The 12,379-nt window shown below is 47.0% G+C and overlaps 1 protein-coding gene across 1 annotated transcript; it reads left to right on the forward strand.

The window, feature by feature from the left end:
* The first annotated feature begins 1,066 nt into the window (after positions 1-1,066).
* LOC123047507 (uncharacterized) lies at positions 1,067-5,962 on the forward strand. The gene has a single exon (XM_044471077.1). It carries the CDS (start codon positions 1,537-1,539, stop codon positions 5,572-5,574), a length of 4,038 nt encoding a protein of 1,345 aa, XP_044327012.1. The 5' UTR covers positions 1,067-1,536; the 3' UTR covers positions 5,575-5,962.
* Positions 5,963-12,379: the final 6,417 nt, after the last annotated feature.

The following is a 12,379-nucleotide window of genomic DNA, read 5'->3' on the forward strand; positions in this document are numbered from 1 at the left end:
TGGCAATTATCTGTGTGTGCATATATGAACCCAGTGCGCATCTCAGAAACAGTAGAGAACTGAAGACCCTTCCCGTTGCCTGCTTTATCGACAGAACATTCGTTAGAGACACAGGGCAAGAAAAATACCCTAGGCCGGCTCCCGGTTAGAGCAAATATATGAAGGATTTCACCCGTTGCTTCTCTTCCTTGATAAAAATACCCTAGCTAGGTGCTAGCGCATGGCTGTGTTTAAAAACATTCATTAGAAGATAGAAAATGATGATGAGAGAAAAAACTTGATGGCAGTCAAAACAGTTCTTCTATTGAAGAGAGAAAGGATGGAAGGATTATGCTAATTAAAACAGCTGGATGCTATTTGTTACAAAAAGTAAAATTCAAAGGTCATATCTGTGTGTAATCATTCAACCTATATATCATATGACCATTGTTGTCAGACTATTGTTCCTATAGTGACACTATATCATGTGATGTGTGACTGCAATTTGAGCATACTACCTCTGTACCAAAATATAAGACGTTTTTGCAATTCCACTTAAACCGCAAACACGTCTTATATTTTGGTAAGGAGGGAGTACTCATCAATGTTACAACTGTAATTATCCGAAAGTGCATGCTTAATAGTGTAGCATCTTGGGTATTCCTGGAGCAAAATAGAAGCAATGGATAAAGAAACACATATGATATACATCTCCTTCCGAAGGTAATAAGGATTGAATGAAACCAAAGTCACTTGTCAGCCAAGTAATCAACAAGTTTGTCACACAAATGGGACCACATATACAGCAAAATTGTAACGGTGGACAACGAATGAATTAACAATGCATCCTTCCAAAAGCTCAAACATGAAATGAGAAATCGTGATGAAGGATCTGCATGCAGCTAGCCTGCTAAAGAAGTAGAGGAAGGGGTAGGACAGAAAAGAGAAGGAAGAAGCTGGGTAAGCGGTTGATGCTATCTCCTTACAAAGAACAAAATCACTTGTCAGCCAAGTAATCGAGTTGCCGACAAATTTATCACACCGAAGGGACCATAGCAAAGAAAAACCAATTGACGATGTATCCTTCCACAACAACAAAGCTGGAATGAGAAATCGTGATGAAGGATCTGAGTGCAGCCTGCTGAAAAGCAGAGAAAGGACAGAAAAGAAAAGGAAGAAGCTGGGCAATGGGTTGATGCTCTGCCAGAAGGTAGCGGGCACGATAGGGAAATCGCTTTGCCCAGGCCCCCAACCCTGCTACGTTCATCATGAAGCCTCTGCAGCCTTCATGCTAAAGAAGGAAAGAAGGTAGAGAAAAGGAAAAGAAGAATACAAGCACAAATCCTTTTGCTAGCAGCCCACGGCACACACAGATAGGCGTTTGCATTGCATCACATTGCATGCAAGGCCAGACCACACAGACGCATGCATCCATTCCATACTAGGTGCTAGCCTATCCTGATTCTGCTAAACCGATCGATCAAACTCCTGAGACACCATCACACACACCAGGCCGGCGGCGGCGGTGGAGGAGGAGGAGGAGGCGGGATATAATCCATGGCCGAGCTCGCGAGCGCCGTGAGCACGTTGCTGGGTGTAATCAGCCACGAGGCGCAGAGGCTCGGCCGCGTCCGACGCGACGTGCAGTTCATCCAGGAGGAGATCGAGAGCATGAGCAGCTTCCTGGCCGACCTGTCTAGGATGAGCCGCGAGCATGATGAGCGGGTCCGCACCTGGATGAACCAGGTCCGGATCCTCGCCGACGACTGCAAGAAACATATCGACCTCTACCTCTACCGCGGCGACCCCAGATTCCACCTACCCAGGGGAGGCCCCCGCCGCTACCTCTTGTGGGCTCCCTGGCTGCTGCGCAAGCTGCTTGCACAGCACCGTGCAGCAGGCCAGCTAAGGGAGCTCAAAGACCGGGCCCAGGACATTGGCAACCGCCGATTGAGGTATGGCGTCGAGATCAAAATGTTAGAGTCATCAACATCTTCCAGGGATGTGCTCGCTGAGCCATTGTTGTTGCCGGGCACACACAACCGTGAAGAAGAAGAACATGACAATAACCAAGATGGGGACGGTCGACTCAAGGTGGCTTTGTCCATGACTAGTATGAAAATGGACAAGGAAGACTACATTAGGAGGAAGCTAGATCACTGGATCGGATCAGTGATGCAGGCAGGGGCAGCGGAGAAAGACATAGAATTGAGGGCGGCGGGATCAACAAAAACATTACCATCCATCGCCTTTGTGGTAACAGAGACCGAGGACGCCGATGCTCTTGGGCGTGAAACCCTCTCTGTGGCGAAAACCCATTTCAAGTGGGCAGAGAAAGCCCATGCCCTTGCGCATGAAGACAAGGCTGTGCCACCGGAGACCAAGGATGCCTACCCTCTTGCGCACGAAGATAAGGCTGTGCCACCGGAGGCCAAGGATGCGAACGCTCTTGCGCATGAAGAGAAGGCAATGCCGCCTGAGATAAAGGACACCGGTGCCCCTGCGGATGAAGATAAGACAATGCCGCTGGAGACCAAGGACACCGACACCCTTGCACTCGACGATAAGCCCATGCCACCGGAGGGCAAGGACGCCGGTGTTACTCTTGCACACCAAACTCCATCTGTCCTCTTGGTCGACGTCTCTGGGATGCACTACGATTTTGTACCGCTACAACCTCTGAAGATTCTATGCTACATCCTTCATGAGCTCAACCAGCAGCAAGGCATAGGTCCTCCTACTAACAGAACAAGACGAGGTGTTTACAGGTACACAAATGCCATGATTGGTGAAATCAAGCGCAAGATACATGAAATGGATGTCGACTACACGATTAATGACATTCAAATCAACAATCCTGAAGATGGTGCACGATGGTTACAGTACCTGGAACAATTGCACGAGGGAGGAGAGGATTTGGAAAAATATATCGCCTCCTATGTGCCATTGAAGGGACTACTCTGGTTGCTCATCTACTACTCAATTACTTCTGCAGCTGATATAAAAGACAAACAGAACAAAGCCATGGTAGCAGAATCGTACCATGCCATCATCAAGCAAACAGCCAAGAAGCTTAAAAGGGAAATAGAAGCAGGCGGCTCAAACTCAAAGCAGCTGGAGGATCGCGAATATGAAGACATCTTGTGGAGGGTGTTTCCAAGGGCAACCAGCACCACCGCCGCTACCAATATTAGTCCTGGCACATTGGTCATGACAGGTGAACCAGATCCTCAAACCCAGGAAGCTGATTTTCTCGAAACCACAAAGATGAAGAAGGAAGAAATCGGAACGGATATTAAAAAGCAGCTCAAGATAAAAATGATTGTGCAGATGATTCAAGAATGTTTGAGAGGTGATGAAAGGATCCTGGTCATCCTCAAAGTTCATGACAAGTATGTACCCAAATGGGAGGAGACCAGAAAAACTTTGAGCCTGTTGAGGTGTCCCATCCCCATCGCTGGTGCTGTGATTGTGGCAACAAAAACCACTGAACAGTATGAGCAATATTTTCGTTGTCCAGAGCTAGAGCATATAGAATATTCTCTTGTTGGCCTCTACCTTGATATGGTGCTCCAGCTAACAAGCCAGCATATGAATGATCAACACAGCCGCCAGGTTCTTCACGACATCTTGTGTGAGTGCGAGCCACATGAATTCTGCATGAAGATCTTTGCTCATGCATTGTACGCCAAACCAAAGAGGAGCAGTGAAGAGCTGAACAAGTTGCACAACGCCTTGCGTGTCAGTGCCACACAAAAATCATTGCCCAGTATGATGTTCAAGTTCTCATGCAGGGATCTGCCTAAAGAGTACATGTCTTGTTTGTTGTACCTCGCTATCTTCCCTCAGGGACAAACCATCAAGCGGTCAACCTTGATAGGACGATGGGTTGCAGAGAGGCTGATAACCACCAAAGAATGGCGCTGGTCCTCTTCAGTGGATGAAGCCGAGAAATGTTTTGATACGCTCGTCGCCCGGTGCTTTGTTTGTCCTGCTGGCATTGGTGCTACTGGAAAAGTCAAGAGCTGCACAGTGCATAAGCTAGTTTATGGATTCATTACTAAGATTGCCATGCAGCATCGCATTCTGGAGACACAGCTGTCACGTCACTTGGCTCGTCACTTCTCCATATTCAGCGATGTCCGCCTCCGCAGCTCTGAAACAATAGAGAATTTCTTTCAAAAGTCATCTCAATTCTACAAGCTCAAGGTGCTAGATCTAGAGGGCTATGAAGGCTTCCCATGGAACGAACACTACCTAAGTGACATATGCAGGAAGATACTAATGCTCAAGTATCTCAGCCTAAGGGGAACGGGCGTTACCAGGCTGCCCAGTGAAATCAACAATCTTCTTGAGCTGGAGGTATTGGATATCCGGGAGACCAACATTCCTGCATCTGCAACAAGAAATGTCCTGCTCCAAAAGTTGAAACGTCTGTTGGCTGGCCATGTTGATTCAAGTCCTGCCAACTTTTCCAGTGTCCAGATCCCTGAGAAGATTTTTAAAATGGAGGGTGTGGAGGTACTGTCCAATGTCAAGCCGAAGAATCGTCGGGACTTGAGAGACATTGGAGTTCTGAATGAGCTGAAGAAGCTCGGTGTGGCTATCAACGAGAGTGACCTCGAGCCGTTGCTTAATACAATCAGTGACCTCCTACACCAGTCCCTCCGTTTTCTGTCAATTACTCTTGACATAACTATATACAAGGACCCTCCATCAAAGCTGAGACTGGAACAAAACTTCCCCGATGTTCTTGAAAGACTAAGTATAAATGAAAGCACTAGCACACAAAAAGGGCAGCTTTTTAAGATATTGGTAGGAAATGGAAATCATTCAAATCAACTTGCTAAGGTAACTCTGACTGGTACTTTCCTGAGCCGGGAAGATCTGAAGATTCTTGCCAAGCTTGAGAACTTACAGTGTGTCAAGCTTCGACACAATAAGTACGATGAGAGCAAGCTCACTTTCAACAAGGGTGAATTCAAAAATCTCATTAGTTTTCTTGTTGAGGGAAAAAACATGACTGAAATCATTTTTGATAAGGGAGCTGCTAGGAACCTGGTGAAGATCGTTTTGTCCTCCACCAACATGGTCTCTATCAGTGGAGTCGGCTGGCTTAAAAAATTGGAGGAGCTCGAACTGAACAACATCGAGGACAAGTACATGTTGCATTCTTTGCTTGTCAATGCCAAACACATAACCAGGTTAACTCTTCGTGATACATTGCTGGAACAAGGTGATCTGAAAATCCTCGCCTGCGAACGAAAGATATGCTACCTAGCGCTCTTGGGGAAGTTTTGTAATGGCAATCACCTTGTCTTCAAGGAATGTGACTTCCATAAGCTCAACATTCTTATTGTTGACTCTGATGACATCACCGAGATAAGCTTCACCAACAGCTGTCCTAATCTTGAGAAGATGGTCTGGTCATTCAGAAAAATTGTTTCTCTGTCCGGAATTGACAAACTTCCTGCATTAGAGGAGCTGGAGTTGAAGGGTGACAGTGTCCCTAATAAGGTGGAAGAAGACATTAAAAAACTAGAGAGTAGGCTTGACTACAAACACAGGGATAAGCCAAAAATAAGAAGAGAATAAAAGAGAACCGGATGGCACTGCAAGATGCCCATCCTTGTGGAAGGTGAAGGATTGATGCTGGAGGAACTGAAGGCTTTCCCGTTACCTCTTCCATTCATCACCAATTCCTGCCATGGTATGTATTTGTGTGTGCCCATGTGGTTTGCCATTGTGTGTTTCTGTCTACTGAGTGTGCATTTGTGTTCTGCTTGTGCCGAGTGATTTGAGTGGTGTGGGTGTGAGTCCAGTTACTTGTTCGGCCTGTGTGCCTTGTGATTGTGGTTGAGCATAGTGGTTGTGCGTATGCTCACGGATCTGGATGCGTTTGGCTTTCCTCTCGACAATATGGTTCCATGTAATAAGTGCAATGCTTGTACTCGCACATTTGACTTGTTATTAATATATACTGTTGTGTGCTATATCATGTGCTTTGGCTGGATTCTCCAATGATGAACTGGTGTATGACATAACATAATAACGCAGCTACCAGCCGTAATATCAAAAGCAGTTAGTTATAGCCCTTGAAGCAGAGTTTTAATGCAGATCAGAGGTTTCTCAGATATTTGTCCATCTTCTCCCTAGCTAGTGCGGTAGTTCAACCGCACATGGTTTCATGCAAGTCATCACTGATCTAATGACAAACAAAATAGCAAGGTCGGTAAAGTCATTGGCCAAATAAACAGAAGTTTCATAGACTAAGCTTCACTAGAGTCCTCTTGACAGATTTCACTAACAGGCTCACAAATGACCATATGTTCAGTGCGCAAAAATTCCATAAAGCTGTTGATAGAGATTTCACTTACTGTTGAATCTCTTCTCAAGGAACAAGGCCACATTTACTTTGCAAAACTGAGAACAGCACCAAGTGAAGAACCGTGAGGCACTTGTACCCTGTTATCTTCCCCTATCTATCAGGACAATGCGACACCAACAGCTTCCTTGTCAGGTACTAGATCAAAAGCAGAGTATAAGAAGCAAGGAAGTACTGTATCCCGCTCTTGTTGCTCCCGCTTCCTCTGCGCTAGAATTATTTTTTCTCCTTCGATCTTCCATTCCAGTACTTGAATGAGCTTCGAGAGCTGCAATCGACATATTCCACCTTGGTGCAATCACGCTGCTGTTGACAAAGACTGTCAGCAGCCACAATACTGAATGTTTGAACAATTGCCTTGCACCTGCTGATCTTCACTAGGGAGCACACGCAATAGTACTCGCTCCGTAAAGAAACATAAGAGCATTTAAATCTCACTACTTTAGTGATCTAAACGTTCTTATATTTCTTTACAGAGGGAGTAGATGATACCGGAACATGATTCAGGCTGAAATATGAACCACAGCCTGCAACGGGCACGTGGTCAAACACCTGAGACCTGACCTGGTGCGCATTGTCTCGTCATCGGCCTATGCCGCCTGGCTGTGTTCCATTCCAAATCGAACCACCGCCACGGGTCCATGCCTCCATCCATACGAGGTACTATATATACGAGTCACACTGGCCAAATGGAGGGCAGACCCAGGCACCGGCAATGTGTCGAACACCTGGTGAGCGTGATCAGATACAGCTAAAGGCAGAGGAATCCGTCCTCACATTCTTCAGCGGAACAGTTCTTAGATTCGTCAGCGCGCGATTGAGTCTTTTATTTTCGGTTTTTCCATGATGAATGAAAACTGGGGGCACGCCCCTGCATTCATTAAAATTTAAAAATAATAATGAGAAATGCGCTCGAGCCTGGGACTTGCCTGAGGAAGGAAGGGTGAGCACCAACGCTCCACAGATGCAGATCAGCTCGCCGCTTGCCGGACGCTGGGCAGGGAGGGGTTCGCCGCCGGGGAACGCCTTCACGGCGTCTGACGCCGGCGATGCGGCGCCAACGCCGTCGGTTCCCAGGGATTGAGTTTTTTCCCCCTCTCTTTTTAGGGACACCAGCCAGCTAAAGGGAAGCTCGGTCAGCCAGCGGGCCGGCCAAACAACCGATTTTGTTACTACTTTGCACGTGCTCGCTAGAATACGGTTTCCCTTTTTTTTTCTGTTTTCTTTCGTTTCTTGTTTCTTCTTTTTTGTTTATTTTACTTAGTTTCTTTCCTTATCTCTTGTATTTTTTTTATGAACATTCACTTTTATAAAAAATATATTTAAAACATGTAGATGGCAAATACATAAACATTTTTCTACAAAATGTTTGAACACTTTTGAAATTATATGAATATTTCTTCAATGCATGATTATTTTTAAAAAGGTTTACCATTTATTTAAATATTTTCATCGTAAAATCAAAAATATTGGTGCCATATTAGAAATTTGTTCTTATTTTTTTTATAAAAGAGTTTCCTCTTGTATGAAAAACTTTTTGCACGTATTTTAAAAAATGTTCTTCACATTCCGATAACCCACTTCGGTGCCTCAGCTCAGATGAGCCTGGTGAACAGTAACGTGATTAAAAATAGGAAAACATTTCCAAAAAATCCAAAAAAAACTACAAGCAAGATGTGCATGTGTGTGATGTTGGTGCAAAATTTCATGAAGTTTGGACATTCGAGGATCGCGGAGCAAAAACGACAAAATCATGCATGAACAATGTTGTTTTGAAATGTTTCTCATGGACCTGATTTTCTTTTTGCCACGAGCTCCTCAAATGTCCAAACTTCATGAAATTATGCACGAACATCACACATTTGAGCATATTGCATCACAATTTTTTTTGAAAATTTTAAACATTTTTCCTATTTTTTGCGGCCTTACTGTTCATGCCCGGGCTCATCTGAGCCCAGGCACCAAAACGCCGCACTCCCGTCTATGTTAAGAACTTGATCATCACGTTTTAGATTTGTCAGCGAATGATTGAGACTTTTCTTATAGGTTTTCGTGATGAATGAAAAGTGGCGGGCACGCCCCTGCATTGGAAAAGGAAAAACGCAATCGAGCCTGGGACTTGCCTTGGGAAGGAAGGATAGGAGCCACCGCTGAAACGAGAAGGCAGGGCAGCGAGATACATCCATTTCTGAGACAAGTAATTCCGGGGAGTACTTGGGTTAATATTTATCGGTGTGTGTTGTTACATATTGGACGGTTTTCCTGTTTCCTGTTTTTGTTTATTATTTTCTGTTTTCCTTCTCTGTTATTTTTTTTGGTTCAATGAACAATCATATTTATGTATAATAAATTCTAAATATACAGATTACGAATACATACACATTTTGCATGAACACTTTTGAGATTACATTTTTGCGATGTGTGAACATTTAAAAAAGGTTTATCTTGTTTTCAAATATGTTCATCATATTTTAAAAAGTTTTATCTTATTTCTCGAGTATATATTTTTTGTTTAGGTTAAAAAAACAATTGATCATGTTTTTCAAAAAGGTTCTTAGTGTATTATAAACAAGTATGTCACGTATTTAGTAATTGTTCATGTATTTATAAAATGTTCGTCATGTTCTTCAAAATTGTCTGTAGTGTAATTTAAAATATTTATATCATGTGATAAAAATTGGTCATCATATATCTAAAAAATGTTCTTGTAAATTCAAAAGGTTTTCACTTCAAAGTGAGTCCTCTTTTGCCTTCATAAATACCATTCGCAAGATAGTACCTGTGTTGTACGCATGGCAAATGAAACCATATTTGCAAGGTGGAGGGTCACCAACAATAAAGTCACTGCAAGAGCCAGACATCCCAAAGTATGAATGTCAAATCCAAATATTATGTGATGCAGTTGCCTGAGGAATGATGGTTGGATCATAGTAGTGCCTTCTGAACTGACTTTGCCATGTCACATGCCAATTCTTCCATGTCCACTCTTGGAAAAAATCGAACCATGCAGAATAACTGCATGTGTTATATTAAGAAGAAAGAGAACAAGTACCACAAGCCTTGTTCTGGGAATATGATCACCTTAATACATATCATGTTGGCCAATATATATATAAAATAAGAATAACGGATAATTAGCAAATACCACCTTAAACCACTTTACAGTGTATATACTATATTACAGACTAAACACAACAATTAGAAAAAAGCATCAGCTACAACTTCAACTGCGAAAGGCTCCAAAACTGGGCCTTAGTTTATTTTTCAATCACAAAGTGCTGATGTATGTCCATTAATTTGAAGCATTTGACATTACCATGTAAGGTATAATCCATATTAGCTCAACCAGGCCATGAGCATATGACATGCTAGTTGGACCAATCTCTTATTCTTTGGGGACCAGACACCCTTGTTCCCCAACATCCACAAGGGATCTCCAAAAATTAACACATGATGCATGAGTTCATTGGATACCTAGAGATGAGAAGACAATCTTCATTATGTTAATCGATCCACCGAGACTGCCCCTCCTAGCCGCCCCCGCGTCGCCTACCTCTGGCGGCACGGGGGAGCCCTAGCCGCCGCACCTAGCGGCCAACTCCAGCGCTCACCCCCCGCATCGCCGCCGCCGGATTCGCCGGCCGGACCCCAAGAAGGTGGCGGCGGGGCGGATCTGGCCTCTCTCGCTCCCCACCCTGCCCCCGCTCTTCCTCGCGACTCCATCGCTCCCCCTCCCCGGTGGCGACCCCTGGTCGGTCCAGCGCGGCTGCGGTGCGCCCAGGCCATGTTGAGCGACCGGATCCGGCCCCTCCCCTCCGTGTCGGGCTCGCCATGACTCAGCCGGCCGTCGAGGATGCCACCTCTGCCCCTCTGCCCGTCCCCCTCCCGCGCGACCCCGGGTCCCTTCCCGGCGCTTCGCCGACATCTTCTCCAGCTGCTGCCTTCGTTTGCCGGTCCGGCTGTGGTTTCGACGTTCCTCCCTTGGGCGCCTTCCTCTGCGGTCTTCCGCACCACCTGCGGTGGCACGGCCCAGACGCTGTTGGTGCTGCTGCCGGCCATGGGCGGGGTGTCGGACCTGCGGCTGGATGCGGAGGAGTTCGCGGCCTGCGACCCTCCTTATGCAGGCGACTCCCCCTCGTATCAGGCGGCACCTCCTCCCCCGGGCCTCGGTGAAGGCTTCTGGATGGAGACGGCGATGCTTCTAGGGATGTGGCAGACACGGGCCCCTCGCGGCAGGTCCTTGCTGGAGCTGTTCCGGCCCCGGCGGTCTCGGGTCCGCGTCTCTCCGGTGTCCCCCGCCATCGGTACCTCTACCGGGTGGCTCCGGCCTTGGCAACTGGGTGGTTGCGTCCCTTCCGGCTCACCTTGTTCGCCCATGTTCCGACGGCAAGGCCACGACAGTTTTGGATCTGCATCCCTCCAGTCCTTGCTTGTCGGCATTGCTGACGTCGTTGTCCTGAACTCCCGTGTGGTTTGCTTTGTTGCCTGCCCCTCCCTATATGCCTCAAAGCCTCCTCCTTTTGCTAGATCCAAAGCTCCTGGGTTCGGAGGCGGTGCCACCCTCCGACGGCAGGTGCAGCCCTGCCAACCCGCTTCCTACACAGTGGTTCCGACCAACATTGGCTTCCTCATCTTCAACCCCCAATTTCGCGGCTATGGGATTGCTCAGCTTCAGGCCAGGGAGAAATCCCTGCTCGGCTTGCCGGTGCTGGCAATTGCGGCACCTACGGGTGTCGTTTCCTTCTTGGAGGCGTGTCAAGGCCTTCAGTTGCGCCCCTCTTCGAGCTCAGGGGAAACCCTAGGTTTGGTTCCTCCGGACCGGATGGCGACGACGTCTCGACATTGTTTTCCTTCTTGAAGGTGCCATCTTGCTCGCTCGCGGTGTCCGTCGTATTGGCTCGGGTGATGTTGGAATTATGCCTGGTTCGGCTTGGCCACTCTTGGTTTTGGGTTTGGTAGATTTAGCTGTGTTGTATCCTCCATTCGGGCCGAGCATCCCTTCTCTCTGCTCCGGGCACCATGTTCACGTCTTCCTGTGTTGTCATGTGTTGTATCCCTCGATGTTCTCATTCTACTCCTTCTATCAATGGAAAGATACGCAAGCTTTGCGTATTCGAGAAAAAAATGGATCCACCATAAGTAACTAGTAGTAACATAATTGCACGACAATAAGCAACTTACATGTGAGATTAAAGCCTCCAACGTAAGAGCAGCACCAAAGATAGAAGCCAAAGAAGAACAATCAAAGTTCCGAGCAAAGGGAATTTCTTCAAAAGAGATGGCCACAGAATTCAGGTTGGCAAGTTTGCTAGATCTTGTTGGTGAATTGATCATCTGCATAGTGAAAACCAGATTAGTCGTATTCCAAGTATTAACGTGTGTAATCCCATTAATTAAACACGCCTCTCTAATTTTAGAGCAATACCTCCCTGCTTGGCATGCTGGACGCCAGCTTAGCTTGAGTGTAACAGCCAAATTCGGTAGAGTTCATGTGTAAGTTTTTCACTTGCAATGCTCCTCCAAGTGAGACTTGTATTGTACCTCATCGAGGTCAAGGAACCGCAAACAGTTCATCTGTGTGAAGTGTATGTCGGAACCGTGATGGGCTCCCTTCCACCCGCCCCCTCCTTCCCTCCGGCGGCAACCTCGTCCTGTGTGGCCTCCTCCCCCTCTTATTCCCCGCGGTCTCCTCGTTGCTCCTCCTCGGAGGCGCGCCTCTCTTCCCTCTCCTTCCCGGCTTCCTCGCCTCGCTCCGTCCTCCTCGCTCCTTCCCGGGCCAACAGGTTTTGGGCGCTTGATTCGGATGGATCTGGGTCGGACTCTGAGGCGCTTCCTTCCCCTCCACGTCCGGTCCCTGCGGGCGGCCATCCCATGGCTTCGACGTCAGACCGTCGGCGAAAATTCGCTCCTGGCGGGCGGGGTCGGTTCGTCCGGCCCGTGGTGGCGGAGGATGGCTGGCGCCGCGTTTCCCGGGGGCGCCGTCGTGCTGCGGCCTGGTCTCCGGCTCGGGCGTCG

The sequence above is a fragment of the Triticum aestivum genome, chromosome 2B, assembly GCF_018294505.1.
Source record: "Triticum aestivum cultivar Chinese Spring chromosome 2B, IWGSC CS RefSeq v2.1, whole genome shotgun sequence".
Lineage (NCBI taxonomy): Eukaryota > Viridiplantae > Streptophyta > Magnoliopsida > Poales > Poaceae > Triticum > Triticum aestivum.

Excerpts from the sequence above, each read along its gene's own strand:
- LOC123047507 (XM_044471077.1), top strand. The coding sequence starts at position 1,537 with ATGGCCGAGCTCGCGAGCGCCGTGAGCACGTTGCTGGGTGTAATCAGC.